The sequence below is a fragment of the Myiozetetes cayanensis genome, unplaced genomic scaffold (genome assembly GCF_022539395.1).
Source record: "Myiozetetes cayanensis isolate MyiCay16 unplaced genomic scaffold, myiCay2020 scf9, whole genome shotgun sequence".
In the NCBI taxonomy this organism is placed as follows: Eukaryota; Metazoa; Chordata; class Aves; order Passeriformes; family Tyrannidae; genus Myiozetetes; species Myiozetetes cayanensis.
The window spans coordinates 10422233-10443313 of NW_026088185.1; the positions used below are offsets into that span (position 1 = coordinate 10422233).

The 21081-nt window shown below is 44.7% G+C and overlaps 1 protein-coding gene across 2 annotated transcripts in view; it reads right to left on the bottom strand.

Annotated features, from left to right (window-relative positions):
• The window catches only part of SATB2 (SATB homeobox 2), a 131216-nt gene that overhangs the window by 20005 nt on the left and 90130 nt on the right, over window positions 1–21081 (bottom strand). For both annotated transcript variants that reach the window (XM_050340131.1, XM_050340130.1), the window contains 2 exons: window positions 16601–16756; window positions 4727–4924 (listed from right to left, as the gene is read on the bottom strand). In XM_050340131.1, coding sequence (XP_050196088.1) covers window positions 4727–4924; window positions 16601–16756 — 354 coding nt within the window. The remainder of the gene's footprint in view (window positions 1–4726; window positions 4925–16600; window positions 16757–21081) is intronic.

Consider the following 21081-nt stretch of genomic DNA (forward strand, 5'->3'; position numbering starts at 1 on the left):
AAAATTGTCTCAATGGAACAGTAAGCACCACTGTCAGAGAGCTAGCATAGTTTGGGAAAGTAATTTTTGCCCAAGTCTCACAGACGACTCAGTCCTAATTTCCAGTATGCAAAATCCTCAGCTGTAACTCACACAAATACAGCAAAACCTCACCGTGCACATCATCCTATAGATCATTAAGCACATCGTGTTCCCCTATGGAATAACACATTTTTGATTCACTCATCATCTATGATTGCCTAAATATTATTAATTAATATTATTTTTTAAGAACAGAAAATTTAAGTCTCACTGTTTTTTCCATCTGCATGCTATGCATTGTGTGACCCATGAACTCCAAGACATTGTTTAGAATCAGATATTTCATTAGGAAGCACTACTGTGGTGTTCATTCCCCTTTTATTACTTCTAGAAAGAGAATATGAAATTAGTTTCATTGGACTGCCATCGCCACTTGCCTTGACCCATTTTTATGAGGGCTCCATGTTCTGCTCTTTTGTATTTCATTGTCATTTCTAAAATACTTGTTCCTTTCCATCTCTCACAAAATGGCAAAATTAGTATTTAATTTACTTCTGTGTTATGTTATTTTCTGCATATTTAAAGAGAAACCACAATGTTTGCAGTGAACTCCAATACAAAAGAGCTTTCCTAGAGCTTTCTACTATGCCTTCTTTTATTCACTAATGTTCCCCTATGATTTATGACCTGAACTATTATAAATTGCCAGATTTGTCTAAATCAAAGCTTCTGACAAAAAAAAAAAAAGGGTGGGTGGAGGGATGTTATCTTAAAAAAGTGACAAAAGTAACAATGTATCAGAAAGCAACATTTGATTGCTCTTAATTCAACATGTACCTACCAGCTTCAGCAGACCTATCTGTCAACTCAGCAGGAAATGAAAGGCGAGGTTTCCCTGTGCTCTGAAAAGCAGGTACTTTGCTGCAATGGTGGCTCATTACTCCAAAGAACTGGCTTATCCACCCCGACACTCCAGAGACAACTGCCTGATTCATGCTCTTCCCAATGGAGTCAGGTTTCTCTGCCCCAGCAATTAACAATGAATTAGCACTACATTAAAGTGCCAGGCAAGATGGTTACTCTCTGGAGTGGTCACCTTGGACACAGCAGACGAATAGTGGGAGAAGGAGAGAAATTAGATTTACTGTGTCCCAGCATGTCTGTAACAAACACGGAATCCCTGGTTGGCAATGGGAAGCAGCTGTAGGCTCTTGTCAGCATTAACACTCCAGAAAGGTCCAATGCCAGCAAACAGCCCAGGATCAGTGAGATTTAGCAGGGGATAGAAAGTAAGACAGGGTACCCTCACCTCTGCAGAGCAGGGAGCTGAACACAGAAGCATGAGGACTGCTTGCTGCAAAGAGAGTACTTTGCACGCAGTTATAAGCCAGGCCAAGCCAGATCAAAGGTCCAGCCAGGATCCCACACCTCGTGGTGGTGGAAGAGGATGAGAACAGGGCAAAAATACAGTAATGCTTTCCAGCATGCCCTCCCACCCTCCAGAAAACTGTGGCTCAGGCACTCCGTAAATCAGAGGTGGTGTCCCTGTGGTAGCCCAGTTAGTACAACCTCACAGGTCTTCTCCTCAGTCCTACAGCAGCACTTTGCGGTTACACCACGTTGAAATGGAGGGAGAGCCACTCAGTGCACACCTGAATTTCCTTAAAAACCAAGTGAGAGACTGTGATGAGGTCAGCCTGCATGCACAGCAACATGTAGGTGTAGCATGGATGCTCTGCAACCAGCATGTGAAGGAAAATCCACACTCTGACACATCCATATGGTCCCACCCAGTGCTGCCAGAGAACACAGCCATGTCACAGAGCTCCACAGGGCTCACATTTTATGACTCCTCAGCACAATAACAAATAAATCAAGTGTGCAGGGAGGAATTTCTTGTGCACTGAGCTTCCACTGTAGATGTTTTTCATTTCAGAAACAGGAAAATAATTGATTAAACAGATTAATATATGGCTGACGGGAAAAATCTAATGGAAGAGAGAAAAAATAAAAATGTTTCTTTTTAAAACCCTGAATTTAAAGCTAAACAGTGAGGTGCAGGCTAGTAATACCAAACAGAGGGCAAGAACCTCTCACAAAAAACCCCAACTATCCCTTACACATCAAGATCCAACTTGTGTGCAGCTGATTTCCTAGAGCACTACAATAACCACCCCACTGCACACACCCTGCCTTTAGGGGACAGAAACCATACAGGCCGTGGGGTGATTCCCTCACTGAAGTGTCCTTAGCCCTGTAATCAGCAACTGAACTACACAAAACTCATCACGATGAAATCTTCGCCATTTCCAAGAAGCCACACCAAGGAAAAGGCTAAAATTTATCCATTATCTTTTGTCTAGTCATGCCTCCCAGGATCTTCTTCCAAGTCTGACAGAGACACACGCCCAGAATGTCTGAGCCCAGAGAGGGCTCAGTCATGGTGGCAGGGAGCTCTGGCAGCAGTGTGGGGCAGCTTGTTTTCAGGCTTTCCCAGTCTCACAGCTGCAGGAGCAGGAGGCTCAAGTACCAGACAGAAGTTACAGTACGCACGCCAAATCCATCAGAGCAAAGAGAAAGACGGGACGGACAGAGAGGGAGCAGAGGTAAGAGCTTCCTGCCTGCTTAGGTGTTACAGTACTGCACCTGCTCTTATTCACAGTGCTGCTGTTTGTCTCTTCTTCAAAGCACTGTTGTTTTGACATCAAGGCTGCAGGTAAAGGCTCAACTTATAGCACACTTTTCACTAGCAAAGCCTGCAAAGCTAAGTAGGTCGGTGACTGCAGCTCTTGGATGTTTCCACCCGCTGCTAAAGCGGAGCCAGGCTCCGAGGCTGACATTCTGCACCCGCCACTGCTTTGAGAAGGAAATGAGAGTTGCTTTCCCACTTGACACTACAGGGGGAATTTCAGATAGGCAGAATGTAATTACTCGGCCTGGAGTTGGGCCAGGAGCGGGGCCCAAGACCCCTACCCTTATGTAAAGTGTCACAAAATCTCCAATGACTGCAAGTGTGAGGACCTCAGCTTTACATCTCTGGCTGCTGTCATTGATTCTTCATGGCTAATTACCTAATAGTGACCCTTGCAGCAAAGCCAAAAAACAAACCTTGCTGCCTGAAACAATTCAAGTCCCAGAGACCGAAAACGACACAAAAAAATTGCTTGGTGCTGGGTATCTTTTGAGTAGGGAGCAGGTGGACAGCAAGCCTCCCGTGCCTGGCACTGCTAGTGTGTCACTCAGAAACCTACTGGGGTTTTTGGATGGGCAAGCATAGCTTTACAATGCAGCATCCCCAAAACACAAGCCTACTGTATCAACTGCATACGAGGGTCTCCAGAGTTTTGTTGTATGTGGTTGCCAGCTGGTTCCATTTATTTTTCTTCATTTTTCATATTTTGACTGTAATAAAAAATTAATCCATGGCTTTGTAACTTGCTGACAAATACAAATGCACAACATTCCAACACAGTGTAACGTGTCACTCACAAGAGTCAACCTGCACGATGCAGAAAAGTGATGTGCAGAAGGCTTTAGAAAGTAGGCTAATCATCAAGGTCACCCACAAGAGCCCAGGGAAACTTTTTCTTCTAACTTCCCTTAGAGGATATTCCCACTTGCTGTGAGCATCAGAACTGGGCTAATATGTTCAAATCTATGCAGGTCTAGTTGTCTTCCCACCTTAGCTCGGCTCTTTATCCTTTTGTAGCTCCTTACCTCCAAGATCCCACAAACATTTTGAAACATTAATTACTCAGAGCACTTCTCCTAGCTCTGAGAATCCAAACCCCAGGAAACAGACTTTTTCTTCCAGGCAAAGACCAAAAGGAAAGCAAGGAGGAAGTTGTTAGCAGAAGAGACAAAGCACTAACTAGGCAATAATTAATCTGAGTGAGACCTATGTGTTTCAGGTGGGGCAGGACAGTGTGACAGAAAACCCTCTCACCTTTAAAATGAGGTGACGAGATGGTTGGCAGCAGTGGTAGCAGCAGCAGCACACAAGCAACAACAAAGAATAGAGGCTCAATGCCAAGGTTCACAGAAAGAGTGGCAAAGCGGTGCAATCCACCATCAAACAACAGTGGGGAGAGCGGAGGTGGGAGGAGGAACGGAGATGATCAGAGAAGAGCAGTAGGGATGATACTCAGAGTGGTCACACAATGGGATCAGGTGAATGGGACCGAGCACCACTGGAAATTCAAAGGGAAGGTCTGATATGGGAGGTGTCGCCTCAGCTTTTTAGATTGAAGAAACATCTTCTGAGCCTCTCTTGACCATTTGCAGATGTTTGGTTTTGTGGCATGCGTTACTAGTTATTAGGAATACACATAAGGCTGATTTTCTCTTTTGACTGAAGCTGGAACTGCAAAGATGAGAAGTCTCGCAGAATTTTCATTTTATTTTCTCTACGCATATTTGTATCTATTTATTTTTCATTCTATTAACACCTTAGACAAAGATAGGGCAAAGATAGGTGTACAAACCAAAAATTCATACTAGCCATAAATATTGTATAGAGGACAAAATAATCCTAAGGAGGCTGTAAAATGAAGGCCCATTCCCCACAAAACGCTCACCATGGTCGTTTTAGAAGTACTTTTAAGTTTCAGTCGATACATAAAAAGCACTTCTCCATGTTACACTCTTCAAACCCCCTGTGTTACCTCCCACACAGACACCCTGACGAGGCAGTTGTTGCTCTGACCTGCACAGGCTCGGGAGTGAGCTGGACAACATGCTGCATACGCTCGCTGTGGTGATGTCTGGATTCTTCCTCATAGATCACATCCCTCTCATGCTGGGGAAGGTTCAGGAAGCGGCGAATGGTGCAGAGATTCTCCCAAAGGGTGCGGTTTTCCGGACTTGGGTTTTCTTTCCAGCGAAGCAGCTCACACAGCCAGCCCTGCAATGGTAGGGTCAGCACAGTCAATTCACAGAATGCCAAGGAACCAGATGTGAGTGGAAGGTCAGCTACATTTAGCAGCTCTGTGGTGCAAGTTTTGCTGGTCTCACACACAAAATCTCCCCCAGTCCTCAGGTGCCCTTTGGTCTTGACAAATCCTTGATATATTCTACTTCCTTCAAGTTGGAGAAACTGAAGCAAGTAGCAGTGCTTAGCAGGAGCCAGGCAGCATAGCATCTTGCCCCATCATATTCACACCAGGTTTAAAATGCTTGGATATAAATATTTTTCCTATAGAAACACTACTGAAAATGTTTAGTACCAGATACTATCAAGCAAAGACTTCTGATTTGCTGTCACTCTGTTGCATTGACTACCCAAGTTCTGAACCTCACTGAAATTTGAAAGCTTTAAATAATCAAATCTTAGATAAGACACAACCTCACAGAAAGGGAATCCTCTGGTATTTAGCACAAAAGCGGCAAACAGAGTCCTGCAGATGTTACTAGAGAAATGAAGATACTAGGCGGAGGTTATTCTAAACCCAACTACAGAGCACAGTAATAGCAGATTTTAATCCTGCTGTATTATTTTAGGGTTAGTTTGAAATGCCTTTGAAATGTTACTGCTGTATGTAAAGAGCTGTAGGACCTCTCCACGGGGACTGACTGCTCAGACCCCTGAGGGGAAAGTGCCAGTGCTCCAGGAAGCAGAAACCACCCTGAATGCCAAAGGCAAGGAGAGAACCCAATGGCAAGAGCTGTTCAGGTGAGGGCAGCAGTGACCCGGTGTCCCCATAAGGTTACCCAAGGGACGGTGGCTGCTGCTGCACCTGCCCAGAGTAGGGCACAGCCAGCCTGTCCTTCCTGCCAGCAGCCAGCCCACTTGGGGCTGGAGACAGTGACTCCCCTCCTGTGCCTGCACAGGAGATGCGATGCAAACGACAGAAGATGGGAAGATAATGCCGAGGATGCTGTCAACGCGCCTTACTGACTCCTGTCAAAATATTTTACCTAGTAGCTTTATAACCCATCATTTCGAGCTACAGCTCAGCATACTGACACCATTTTGACAGGCACCTTACAATACCTACAAGATAGCTGGATCAATGTTAAAAATATTCGGTACAGGAAGTAGCCAAAACTGTGTTTTTTCTGAACAGTGACCGGAGCAAGCTGAACAGCCGAGTTCATTACCAGCCCATGGTAGGGGCTTTTTGGTATTGCTTTTTTGTGTAACAACTTGTAAGAAGCCATTGACAACTTCTACTGTGCACTCTAAACTCCGTGTATAATATCATAAGCCGTTGTTTGTCTTACTCTCCACTGTGTCTTCTGCCTTCACCCCCCCAAAAAAGGCAAGATTTGATTATCTCCGCTGCATCAGCCAAGACAGCAACACCAGCTGTTCTCATTGTGCAGCCTCTTCCTCACGGCCTACATGTTAATAACCTGATCATTCCATTTTCTCCTTCAACTGCCGGCTGCAGCACAGCGAAGAGACAAAAACCCAGGCCCATCTGCAGCAGCTGTAGGCACTGAACTGTGAAGCCACCAGGGATTTATAAACTAATCTGTAACACAACACTGCCTTGTTTTTACAAGTGAGAGGCCACATTTGTGCAGACCTGATCTTTTCTTGCAATAAACTAGGAGGGCTGGGGAGGGGGGCAAGGATGAAAACAAGATATCTAGTCATTTACTTAGGGAAAGAAAACCTGTATTATATTTTCAAAGTGTTTTGATTGGTATTTGGGCAATCTTTTAGCCAGGTGAAGTCTGCATTTTAATGTGGTATGGCCATATCCCCTACCCTCACTTCTCCTCAGTCACCTTCCACTGCTCAAAAATCCACTGAAAACTTTCTCTCTTTTAGAGAAAAGATAGGAAGAAGGTCTCCCAACTCCACAGTGTTTTCTCAGGGGTTCCTCCATACAAAGGAAATAATATTTGAAATGGAAAATAAACCATCTGTGGAAAAAAATAAGCTCCTGTTTCTCCCTGTTTTCAGTGAGCAGAATAAGTCTCCAATGGAACTCTTTCAAATGTCTCAAGCAGGTATGTTTAACATCTCCTGGGGGATGCTGCAGCATGAAGACCCACTGTGTAACAGAAAATACACACAAAACCCTGCACCTGGTGAAGCTGGAGCCCATGCCAGGCAGGCCCTGGGGAAGGACAGCTCCTGGGGTTCCCCGAGGGCTGCAAGGCACTGCACAGTGCCTGGCTCTGGCAGAGCCCAGGGGCGGCTCAGCAGGGCCAATTCCCCTTCCCGGGGCTGGTCCGGGTAGCCCAATGGCAACTGCTGCGCTTTGATTTATCTGTCCCGTTATAATCAGCACTCATTACAATCACTTAGAGCAACACTACAGGCCTCATTATGGACTAGGCACTCTCTGCCATTAGTCTTTAAGAAGGATAGCGCTCAATTTGCCTGGCAACATTTGAGGTCCTGACCTTGGAGCTATTAGGGAAAAGATTAGACCGCAGTGTGACCATGTGTGCAGACACGAGCAAACCAAATTAATTTCTGGCAAAGGGAGGCACCAGGCAAAGACCCCGCCATCCTGAGGACACCTGAGAACTTCTCCATTCCCCAAAGGAGATAAGCTAATGGCACGTTTAAAGGAGCCTGGTTCTGAAGGTGAAGCACATCCGTGGTATTTAGAGAGATATTAATCCAGTTTCCCCACAAAGTATTTGCTTGGCTGATCAGATTAAGGGATCTAGCCTTCAACAGCACACCCCCACCACAGCAGGCCCCAAGAAATCTGTGATACTTCACAGCCTCAGACATATTGCACCATGTGTACCCAGCTGCTACAATAATTAGCTTATGAATGTATCAGCTGGTTCTGTGATTTTTATAAATAATAACTAACCTACAGAGCAGAAAGATTTCCATGAGCCTAATATTAGCAAGAAATTGCAAGGTGCACCTAACTGAATTGTCATTGTGCTAAATGCCCTGTCTTCTCTCACGTTGTGCGGGACTGGATCTCCCCCAACACCCATTTATAAATATTTATTTTTGCACCAGCGGCGGCGATGTATTTGTGGCAGCTTTCTTCACAACAGCCATTATTCGCTCACCCCCGCACACACACACGCGTACCCGCTGCGTGCATGCGTACACTTATCTGCATCAAATCTGCCCTTTCACTGCTCTTTTTCTACCCTTCCCTTTCTTTATTCGGGCACTCATTCAAGACCCTATCTATCCATCTATGGGGCTGTTTATTAGGCAATAGCTTTGACTAATACGTGAGAAAACACAGCGCCGCATTACTCGCACGTTCCTTATGACTGCAAGTAACTGCCTTCCCCATGCACAGATGAAAAGTCTGCATGGGCTTTTTTTAATTATTTATTTAAATAATCTTAGCACGCCATCCAAGAAAGTTTTGCAGTACCAGGCAAAAAAAAAAAAAAAAAGTGTAAATGTCAAATAAAACAGTGACAGATGACAGTATTCTCTATTGAATAGCACCGTTTCTTCGTGCATGTTCAATGAGAACTCATGAATTATTAATACACAAAATCTCCTTTTACTGTTAAAAATCTCAACTTGGGGTTCTTTGGTTACAATTTTTTTATTTTCTTTTATTTATTTCTTTGGGGTCTGTGTATGTTACACAGAGCTTTCCAGGAGAATTATTTCATTTAAGAAATGCTAACATACAGAAATTCTTGGAGCTACAGCCATTCACAGTGAATTTTCATCTATAGCTACATTTATTGGCATGAAGAATGAAAAGTGAAGGAGACACTATCTCACCACCTTTTCTCCCACTCATCCACAGTATCTATCTGACTCACTGCATTACAAGTAAATACAACTTCTGTGAACGCATTCTGAAAATCTAACAAATAACACACCCTTCCCCAGGCCCATAATATGCCGTGTTTCTGATCCTGCCTCCCCTGCACATCACAGGTCTTGCTCCACTGCACAAACAGCCCCCTTGGCTGTCACAGAGTTACCAGGAGAGTTCCATACACACCAGTGGCAATACGGGTGGCAGAATCCAGCCCTTAATGTCAGCTTCTAAGGTTCTCAAATGGGAATGTCTTCCATTAAAAATAAGAGGAGGAAAAACAGCACAATTAAAGGATGCTTTTGGCTCTACATTCAGGCACACCCAGTGCTTGTGGTTACAAGGAATTTTGTTCAGAACTTCCTTCATTTCACCCCAAAACTTCTAGAGGCATCAAGAATGCAGCCCAATTCGGCTCATTAAAGGGAGCTGCAGAGAAGTGCCAGCCTCTATTTTTGTTCTTCTCATGAGACAAGATAAACATTTTCTAAGCATTTTATTTGATAAAACAAATAATATCATATTAATGTCCTATTTTTAACCTCTCTCTCTGTCTTCTAATCAAATACATTTCCACATAGCTAAGCAAACAACAACAAAAATCTGCAGGAAGCCAGCCATTCACATTGTGCTTTTATGCTGTTAAAGAAACAGCACGCTTACTACACCAAAGCATGAGCCTTGGCGCACTCGAACCTCCCCCTTCCGAGGACAGCTAGCTGGTGCAGCAATCCTGAGCCATATTCTCTGTCACTTATCCCTGAGCCCTTCCTAGCAGCTTGACCCTTTCACTTCAGCTAGGCTTACCCTGGAGCAGAGGAGGCTGCTCCGGCAGCCGGAGGTACCAGGCTACAATAAGGTCAGTTTTTCCAGCACTCAATGTAGGTATGCACAAATATACCGGCCCCAAAAACTGCCTCCTGCAGATCTGCTGACCTCCAGTCTGCCAAGGACCAAATTTCTGATTAAGGACTAGAAGGCACATGGGAAGAGTTCAGGCTCACAGCTGTGCTGGGGTGCAGGCCAGTGCTTGTGCTTGAGCAGCGTCTCTGCCAAAAGCCACGGCAGGAGGCGGCAGTTGGGTGTCCACAGCGAGTCAGTCACAGGCAGCCGTTCCGCTCTGAGCGTGGATAACACTGCAGCTAAACTGACCTTGTGCTTCCCTGCACTTACATTAAAATTAATAGCAATAATAATAATAGTAATAATACAGTTAGTTTTCTGCGCTGACATGTTCTAGGGTCTCCAGTGAAAGCATGAGTAGGCAAATGAAGAGTTTTTAGTAAGAGTGATTCAGGAATAAATCTCAAAAATAAATATAAAAGGTCATTTCCTCACCCACATCATCAGTGCAGAAAATGTCAGCATATGTGACAAAAGGGAAAAAAAGCAGCAATGATTGACGCAAGTCTTGAAAGATTAGTAAAGTAATGCTGCATTCCCCAGAGAAGTCTCTCTTTCTACATGGGATCACAGTAGTCCTCTGGACAAACTTCCTCAGCCTCTCTTCCCTCTGCTCAGTTTGGGACTCTGCAGAGCAAAATGAGCCAGATAATATTCAGTTCTTGTTCCTCAGTCGCCAAACTCTCTTTCCATGAATCCAATAAGTGTCTATTAAAATAAATAAACCCCCTAATGATTCAAGATAACCTAATCAAAAAAGCTGGAATGGATAAAAGACTAACTGTAATGGAGAGTTCTGTCATGGCTTCAATGAATTCTTGATGAGGGCCGGGGGAGGGGGACTGAACCTGAGAAGCTTTACTTGGAGCATTTTGATACAGTTCAAGGTTAATCACTCAGTAGCCTGGATTTTCTGAAACACTTGGTACTTTTCCTCCCCCAAAAATTCAAGGCAAAATGTGAAGCACTTTCATGAGGGCCAGTTTCTCACTAGCCTTATAAAACATGAATATACAAAAAAAAAGAATGAGATACATGAGCCCCAGTGTACCTTAGATTCATGGGAACAAGAAGTTTGCTTACAGCTCTTGGCCTCAGAGGGAAGGATGCTGTGCACTGAGGATATTTCCAGCATGCCAAATTCAAACTAGCTTCTCCCCACGCTACAGAGGAAGTGTGGGTTTGTGGTTAGGGCAAGCATCCCACCATCAGCTCCCAGGTCTGCCAAGGACTTCCTGAGCAAAGCCCCAGCTCCACAACTGTCCCTCATTCACTCAGCTGCAGAGGCAAAGGCACTGCTGCAGATGCTACCATAGAGTCACAGAATAGTTTAGGTTGGAAGACACCTTTAAGGTTCTCTAGTCCAACCCCTCTTCAATGAGCAGGGACATCTCCAATAGATGAGGCTGCTCAGAGCCCCGCCCAACTCGACCTTGAATGTTTCAAGGGATGGGGCATCTGCCCCCTCTGTGGGCTGCCTGTTCCAGTGTTTCACCAACAGTTTTTCTTCCTTATTTCTTGTCTGAATCTACCTTATTTTAGTTTAAAACCATTACCCCTTGCCCTATCACAAGAGGCCCTGCTAAAACATATGTTCCAATTGTTTTATAAGCCCTGTTTTAAGTACTGAAAGACTGCAATGAGGTCTCCCTGAAGCCTGCTCTTCTCCAAGATGAACAGCCCCAATTCTCTCTGCCTGTCTTCACCAGAAAGGTGCTCCAGCCCTCTGATAATTTTTGTGGGCCTCCTCTGGACCCACTCCATCAGGTGCACATGTGTTGGGAATCCCAGAGCTGGATGCAGCACTCCAGGTGGGGTCTCACCACATCAGAGCAGAGTCAGAATCACCTCCCTGGACCTGCTGCCCACACTGCTTTTGATGCAGCCCAGGATAGAGTTGGCCTTTTGGACTGTGAGCACCCTTTCATTGCTCTTGCCCAGCTTTTCATCCACCAGTACCCCCAAGTCTTTCTTGGCATGGCTGCTCTCAATCCCTTCATCCTCCAGCCTGAGTTGATAGTGACCCAGATGCTAGACCCTGCAGTTGGCCTTACTGAACCTCATGAGGTTCACAGGGGCTCACTTCTCAAGCTTGTCATGGATGGGGGTCACACTGTGACTGCATATAGAAGTCTGTATAGGAGAAGCTCAAGTCTAAAGGTACTTCAAAGAAATTCCAAGTTCAGTCAAGGAGAGAAATGTCTTTCTGTATTTCCTCACTACGTAATAAGAACATCAAGATATCAGCACAACAGATATGGCCCAGCTGTAGAGATTCACAGCATCATAAAGGCAGTGAGATGCTACAGCAGTAAGAAGTGCCCTATATGCACACACTAGCTACATTACACATCTTCACCACCAGCTGCTTTTTCTAGCCTCTGTTCATCATCACTAGAAGATAATTAATTTAAGGGCACAGAAAATACCTATTATAACCTAAAAGGGGGAGAGAAGGCATCCCATCATATCAAGTGAATACAAGGGAATATAAGTTGGGAAGGAAGAAAAGGGAAGGATGAAATAAAGGGTTTCTAGAGTTAACCCTTCTTCCAAGTGACACTGCTCATTCTTCTCATAGTACCTGCACTTTCTTCTTGTAGGACAGGAATGAGGTAAGAGCATGGAAGGTTGGCCATGGTGCTGAGTCCCATCTAGTGTGGGACCCTACTGTGGGCTAACACCCTTCTGGGCCAGAGAACATGCTCCCAGACAGTCCTGGCAATGAGGCAGGGATCTCAACATGAAAAGTTAGAGAAAAGGCGAGAAACTGTCACAGTGGTTTCCATCCATAGGCCTGGATTTCTCTTTACCTGAAGAGCCTCAAATGAAGGCCTTTTCTGGCCCCAGCTTCCAACCCTCAGTTAAGTGTGTTCTGTGTTTGCCCACATTTAAACAGGGCAAAGATACAAACCAGAGACTGAGCTTTGCCAGCTTAACGTTTTTTCAAATGTTGCTCCATGGGGTCTCTCATGCTTTACTGTGGTACAACCGGAACAAATTTCAGTCCCTTGTAAAGAATTTCAATTTCAAGGCTGTACTTTTTGTTTCACTGGACTGGTGAAGGTTCCATTTGCCCTGCCCAGGGTAGATACGCAGCAGCATGTACCCCACTTCCCCATGGCTGCCCCAGCCTGATTAAGAAGAGTCTCTTGCCCTGGGAGAATTGTGTGGAGTTTGGCCTCCATGTTCATACCAGCTCTTCCCTCACTCAGACTGTCAACAAGCACTCCAGCCAGCTTTGCCCACTATTTATTTTGATAGTGACTGTTTATTATGAACAGAACTACATTCTTAAACTCATTTTGCACAGACTAAGAAACAAATGTCTGCTGAGCACAGCACAGCCTCTGATTTAGCCTCTCACTATCAGAGGTCAAAGGGGTGATGCTGCTGCACAGTATTACAGAAGGGCTGGCCCATAGTCATGGGGAAAATGGTTTTCTTGAAGCCGTAATATCAAGCAGTTACAGAGCTGAATGTAGAATCAGCTTTATGGCCAACAGTACAAATGTGCAGCAATACAAGTCTCTGACTGTCCCACTGCACAGTTCTGTAGACACACAGGGCACCAAAACCTCTCTGAAATAGCACACCAAACATCCATCTTCTTGTGAATTAAATAAAACCAGGAGAGCCCAAACTTTAGACTGAGTGTTCCAGCCACACTCAGAAACACTCCCAGTGTGCTGATACAGGTTCTAGGTTTAGCCACTAAAAGGACAAAGGGCACAAGCAGGCAGCAATCCCAGAGAAGCATGCTGTCCAGAGAGTACTTCCTACTACCTGGCAACTATAGTAGCAGGACAGCTTTGGAGGCTGTCCTGTGGCACTGAGCTCTCAGTTCCTGCTGGCTTCAAAAATACAAAGGGATGCACACCACTTCAAAAACAAGGTTAAAAATATCTATATATAAGTTGCAAGGAATAAAATGCATATTAAGGTAAATAAGTGATGATTGAATAAGTCAGTGTCCAAAATGAATGGCTTGAATTCTTTATGAAGGTGGATTCCCTGAAAGAATTCTCACCATACTACCTTGGTACCCCCATGAGGCCCTGATCCTTGCACTTATGTTGACTTGGGAGCTCTGTGATTTACAAACTCAGTTTGTAGAAACTGCCCTTCTCTGTAGTTGCTGAACTGAGACTCTGCCATGACTTAAGAATGAAGATGGTTGCTTGTTAAATTAGAGGTCAATTAACTCCACCAGTAGATGATGCCACTTGCAATAACTGCTCTCAGTGGGTACCACTCTTCCCATACGGGGATAGAAGACGAAATGAGGCCTCCATTGCCTCTGGATGTTCTCTGGGGTACACGACATACAGCCCTGTGTATAAAATGTCAAAACAGCCCTGTCAGAGCCTCACTGCCTGCTAAAACTGTGAAGATCTCACAGCACCGTGGATTGTTGTTGACAGAACAGCAGCGCCCAGCATAACACATGCCTTGTTAGCAAACTGGAAGCCTCTCAGTAGTCTGGGGTGAGGGAATAATAGAGGAAGCCAACACAACGCAAGCCAGGCCTGTGGAGAATAGCAAGTGAACGAACCTTGGCGGAGAGTCCAAGCAAAGCCTCAGACTCACTCTTTTCTTCCCCTCTTTCAAACTTTCTCTTCTGCAAACATGGGCAGTTTTCAATGAGTGCTTCCCACCGTGAAACTCAGCTGCTGAAATCAGCAGCATCTTCACCAGCAGTGGTCATGACTGGCACAACTGGACTGTGCAAACACTGGGAACAACCAACTGCTATTTTTCAGACAAGCTAGACCTAAGGTGACACGCTGACCATGACACTATGGCTCTACCCTACACAAGCAGCTGAGTCCTTGCTTTTGGCATTTCTGTGGGCCACAGAGCATCCTAGCCTGCAGCAGGGAAACCAACACCAAGACACCCAGGATCAGGCACACAGGTGGGCTTTGGGGCAGGGGGAGGCCCCACACCACTATAGTTCTTGGCTATGGCTTCTCTTCCCTGCCTTCCGATGCCCCATAAACCACTTTCATGCTCCAGCAGAGTGCTATGACATCTCAGCATGGCAAATGCTGGGTCATCCCAGGGAGCCAGTATTGCTTTGGCAGGGCTGTGAAACAAAAGAAACATCAGCCCCAGAAACACTTCTTTATTTGCTGCTGCTGAAGAAACAAAACCTTTATGTGCAGTAACTTTGCTTTAAATAATAACGTTCGTGGATCCTGTTCTTAACCTTTTGCATCTGGTGTTCAAAATCGGCCCTGTTTTTTTTCCATGCGAAAGACTACGGATCTTATTTTTGTTTTGGCGCTGCTGTGCAATGCTGCCAGAGAAGTGCACTCAAGCTGGCACAGACCAAAGCTGGTGAGCCACCCAAATTATTGTTGGGTGGTTCAGTCCCTCTCTATTTCAAGAAGCCTCTGGGTATAATGACAGGAAGCTTGCAGGCAATTTTAAGCCAAACCTCAGAGAGGCTGGCATTCAGTCTGTGTTAAACACTCCTTATTAAAAGCTGCCCAGTCCGGATTCTGGGTGGAACTTTGATATCTGCATGGAGTAAAGAATAAGGGGCACGTTTGCAAAATCAATTGTGCAGTTTTTATATTTACTGCACGTTTACCACATATGTCATTTATTACACAGTGGAAAACCGTTAAATGCACAGTAGTTGTGCCAAGTGGCATTATGCTTTTAACAGCTTTATTCGTTTAACAGCTCCAGTTCTCATTATATTTTGCCATGTGGTACATGAGATTTTTATGCATTTAACAGTTTAAGAGGGTTCCATGGTATTTTCCTTTTATGTATTTCATACTGAGCCCAGGGTTTGGTTGGGGGTAGAGGGATTGTAGCCCCTGTACCCTGATAAGAGAAAGCAAAAGGCAAAGAAAATGAAAGATTAAATGAGGAAGGAAAAATTAATCAGATGTCCATGTGTCAGGGCACAAATACGTGTAACAAGGACAAAGCTCTCCCATGTGCTTTGATAGCCTTTGATGCTTTGTTTATAAGCCTTTCAACCACTTATTTTACATCTACTTTAATGACTACGATGTTGTTTTCCCACACAGAGGAAAAGAATGTATCTTTCAGAGTGCATGCACCTAGATGCTTCTATCCCACTCTCTCACTGTCACATACACATTTGTGCATTTCTGTGTTTATATTGATGCCCTCTCCTAGCACAACTGAGTAATTTCATAAAGGATCAGAAGGAGCACTTTTCACTGAGTAAACAATTCCTTCCAACAATCTCCAATCCACTTGCTGCCCTTCAAATAAATCTGTCTGTCCTCCTTTCCACAAAATCCCTTCTGGTGCATTATATTTTTTTAAAGAGTTGGATGAAATTTTTAAATTAATGGATTCTCTTCAAGAATTTCACCCAGACCTAGGTTTGCCCGCATGTATTTTTTACACCCAAGGTAGAAATTAATCCAGGAGAACTTACTGCAGTGCCTCCTCGTGCCTTTTTGTAAAAATGATTGGATCTGATGTGAATTATTCACATGGCAATACTGCATGCAGCACATACAACATGCAAAAAAGGAAACACCTGCCTAATATTCCGTTTCCCATTGCCTTCCCTCAATTAATCACTTGAGAAAACCATTTCATTACCTGCCAAATGAGTAGGATACCACCATTTTAAAAGATCCTTGTCCTACTAGCAGAGGTGTAAGTTATATACCACACATGGGAAAAGGCACATGTCTGTACCAAATGGGAGAAAAAGCTTGGTTGAGAGCTGACCCTTCCTTCAGCCTCTTTTAAAAGGGAAAAGGAAACCACTTAAGCAGGCAAAAGCCAAACATGATAGGTTCCCCAGAGACGAGGATTATTATTATTGTAGGAACAGATGTAATTTTATTGGCGGGAGGAGGAGGAGGAGGTGGGTCTAGTCCCAACCCCAGAGTTTGCTTTAAAAACAAAACCCCAAAAAGCCCGGCAACAATGAAATCCTCTATACCACTCACCTGACTTTTATTGGCAGCCACTTTGGCAAACAGAGCTTGAGATACCTTGGCCCTTTTCATCTCCTGTTGGATCTCGTCATAAATGGCAGCTGTGATGTTGACGTTGGCACTGTCCGCCTTAATGGGGAGGTCTGTTGTTGGTGTCGAGGTTTTGGCCTACCAAGAGACCATGAAAATAATAATTAAAAAAGTGCTGCTTTCAGCCCAGCCATCTGTGCAGAAATTATCAAAGGATTTCAGTCAGCTGATGCCAAACTGCATTAGCTACAGAGGGACACTTCCTGTCCATTATTCTAATCAGGTTAATTGTGATTGGAAATAATTGCAGTGCATTCCTATAGGAAATGCAAGGCCCCGTCAACTCTCCCCCTCTCCCTCTCCCAGCGTGTTTATTGAGCAGCTCAACAACAGGATAGGTAGCTGGGGCACTCGGCTGCAGGCAGCCGCTGAAGTTGGCTTTGCCAGCGAGCTACTGTGGCCCAGCCGCCAGGCTCTACCTTCTCCCCCCTCTCTAAAAGTGGCCTACACCTTGGAGGAAGAGCCAATTCTCCCAGAAAAAATGAGTAAATGGGTAGAGGTCTCTAAATAATAAATTATTACTCAATTTAATGCACTCCCTCAAGTCTCCCTCATCCTTTATTAAAACTATACGTATGTCACTTGAGTATGTATGGTTTCCCAGCCTTATCATCATTATGCTAGCCAGACAGTCACCTAATTTCACCTAGGAAATCAGTGGAAATGAAAAAAAAAAAAAAATCATTTCATAAAGCTGGGCTTTGGCATGCCTTTGATGTGCTGCCCTCATTCTCCTAAACTCATATTGAGATTTTGTGTATTCCGCTGCACTCCTTTTAATTGAATGATTTCCCATCAGCTTCTGTGACAAATGAAGGACAATAACGGACACTGCCAGAACTTTCCCTGGGCTGGACTACCCCTACAAGCCTTCTGTCAATACAGTTCAGCAGACTGCTACAAGGCATTGATTTTAAAGCCCCTCAGCCGTGGGGGTCCCCAGAACGCACTGGCAGGTGAGGTAGTGAGGGCAGTGCAAACTTACTGAGAGCTCCCGGCACCAGGAGCCCCGGGAGACAGATCTCATTTGCTTTCCTGAGCACAAAGAGGAGAGATACCAGGGCCGATCACTGCACCCCTTACACCTTTTAAGGGAAACGTGGGTTACTGATATAAAATCTCTGTTTTCTCCTGAGATGTTAAGGTCTTAAGAAACAACACAACCGAGGTGGCAAAGCTCACATTTCCCAATAGATCCAAACCACCCACACACGCTGGTGACACTCATATTTGGGCCCATTATGAACATTTTCAGCTGGCTCCTGTTTCTTTGTCACAGTTGAAGCCTACTAGAGTACATCAAATGTTCATTTTTAACTAGGCAGACATGTCCAAATACTGGGAAGGTTAACTAGGAAAAAACAAACCTTCTGAACTTCTCTTTCTGTTTTATTGTCCTCCAAATCTTCCTCTCCCTAACATCTTTTTTGTACCAAAGGCCACATAAATAACAGAGACAAAATTCAATTGAGACAACAATCTAAACTAATCATTCCTCCTTAATGTTTCCAGATAAAGCTTTAACCAACCTGTATCTTCTCCCTGTCCTACTCCCCAGGGCCAGTAGGCACACTGCTACGGGTTTGTTCCCTGCCTGTCATAGGCAGGACACAAGGTAGAAAGGGAGTAAGATTTTCCTGCTCTCACTAAGTCCAGCCCCCTGTGTTCAGGCAGGGGCAGCGGGGGCAGCCCACAGCCACCCCTGCCCTGGGAGCCCAGAGCTAAACCCACTGCCATCCACAGGCCATGAGCACATGCCGGGTACAGACCAATGGATGGACTGACAGGGACACCACACTCGGAAATTCAATGTTTACAGATACATGAGAGTTAAGGCAATTGTGGGAAACATAAGAAAACAACAAAGGGATCATGGGAAGGAAGAGGACTGTCCAAGTCTGTCAGGACTCATTTAATGGAGCTTTGTCGGGTATAAAATAAACCTTCCCAGGCGCTGGAGCCTTTGGCTAGCACAGCAGCCGAGGTCACCACGGCCTCAAAGGCCATTACAGAGGTCTGAGATCCTGAGAAGAACAAAATTAGCATGTAAAAGAAAGATTTAAAATATAGCTTCATCTTGCATGGGTTTCCTAAGCTTCTAGCTCCACATCTGAAAAACACCATTTCCCTGAACACCCTGAAAGCTGCATCATTTTTTATTTAACCACTGAAATAGCAGGGCAAGTACCAAACCAAAGTATCACAGTCACTAAAATAAAGTATTTTACTTTAGAGGCCTAGATTCAAAATTGGCCTTGATATTAAGAAGGAGACTATCGCTGTTGAAACATCTTGTTGCAAACAGTTGGGGAAAAAGAAAGAGAAGTGTTTTCAGCCACAGCACCAGAGCACCGAAACCCAGCCCCCAGTGCTGGTGTTCCGCATGCACACAACAACCCCTAGCAGCTTGGAGCCTCTTCCCCACGGCACTCGTACCCATTTGCTGGATCAATCTGCTGTTCTCACCTAAAGGCAGGTCCTGAGCCAGGGACATCCCATGAGGGTGGCCTGGGGCTGGCTCAGAGTCAGGGAGAGCCGAGCCAGGTTACTCTGTGTACCCTTACACCTTCTGCATGACTACCCCAGCACTAGCACTTCCACAGGTATCTGCCATTGCTCTCCTCCCACCCGGCACACTCAATCCCAAAAGCACTGCTGCAGGAGATCAGTATCTATGGAAACCATGTTTCCAAATGCCATTCCATCACCTTCTCCGGCTCCTGAACACAATTCCTGAAAGGGTGGTACTGCTCCTACCGCTGCTGCCCCAAAGCACCCTGCTCCAGGGTGGCTTCCTGGGGAGGCGACGCTGCCGGGAATCGCTGCGCTGCCGGCGAGGATGGCATTTGTACCACAGAACTAATCCCGGGCATATGGGGAAGCACGGTAGCCGTGCTGCCTGCCCAGGATCTGGGAAGCAGCCTCATTTGCAGAGGTGTCCAAGTTGTCAAAACAGCACCTGTGCTGACGGGTGCTGGCCCTCTGAGGGCTGGGGAATGTTATCCAGCGGGCACGAGGCGAGCACTGGGTACGCAAACCTTTGTGTGTTGCTTTTGCAAATTAAAAACCTCACAATACTCTGTGGGATTCTTCGAGCCGAAATAAGGCAAGGATGGGTTGTTTTATACATCTAGAGTATGGTTTTCTAGCAAAACTTAGCTCTTACAAATGCAGGTAAAATTTCCATTATTTTAAATTACATTCTAGCTGTAGCTAGAGCATGGGAAAATGCCGTATTTCAACACAGGAATGAGATGGGGCAACAGAACAATTTTGATTCTCACTGCATTGCATCTAAACTCTCAATTTCCTTTTTGTACTTGACTCTAGTTGCAAAACCTATTGCAATAAATATAAGTAGGAGTAAGCTAATTCTTAATTGAATAAACACATGCAGAAAGTGGGTACATTATTTAAAGAATAAAAGAGATCCCTGTATATTTTTATTTTCACTTAAAGGTAATTAAAAAAGATAAGGAGCATACAATGAGTTTCCCATGTAATAAAAATTCAGCGTCAAATTTGGGTTGGCAGTGAAAACAGTTCTTTATATCATGTACTAATGGTGTACTGATGGTGGTGAAGTGCACCCAAATGCCTGAGTTAAACTGAACAAGTTCAACAGTTTCTACAGAATCAGCACACCTTCCTTAGGGATGATCTGTTTGCCTGTGAAACCTGGCTCCCTCCACATTGCTTACTTACTTCTAGTAGCTGTGGCTACAGAATTCAAGTCCTCAGTGATACCGTTATAAGGGTTATATGGGCCCATTTACTAAAGAACAGAGAAGTGCTAGAACTGACCCGTCATGTCTGCACTGTTAGAAAGTTCAAACTCAAGTTAGGCAAAATGTCATGACAGGGATTAATCACCACCCTTGTGCAACCACTCTCACTTTCCAGAGTATATGCCTGGGACTACAAGCAGCCTGGTACAAGGGGGGATGACTATTACAGCATAGTATGTGGATGCTCTTTCTTAGTGCAAAGGAACAACCTACCCAGGGAAGAGTGGGCGGCAACAGCACGTTAATAAACACGTGCAGTGAGATGACAGCTGCCTTGGGACTCTAAAGCATCATCTTCCTTCCCAGCACCCTGCCCATCTCCACTTTCTGTACTTCAAATAATTACTCATGAAAACCTCTAACTCAAAGACTGTGACTTCCTATGCAGAATGCAGAGCAATTTGGTTTCTAACAATGGCTATCTAATCCACTATCGACCTCTGTTCCCTACACAGTTTTTATTGCAACATATATGAACCTCCCCACAAGCCCAGAAATTTTCTCTGTATTCTGAAGAATCTAAAAGACACAAGTAAAAAGCTACATACGCTGTTTTTCTATAATATATCCTATAACAGTCATTTAATGGACACATATCAAGAGCCTGTATGTAAT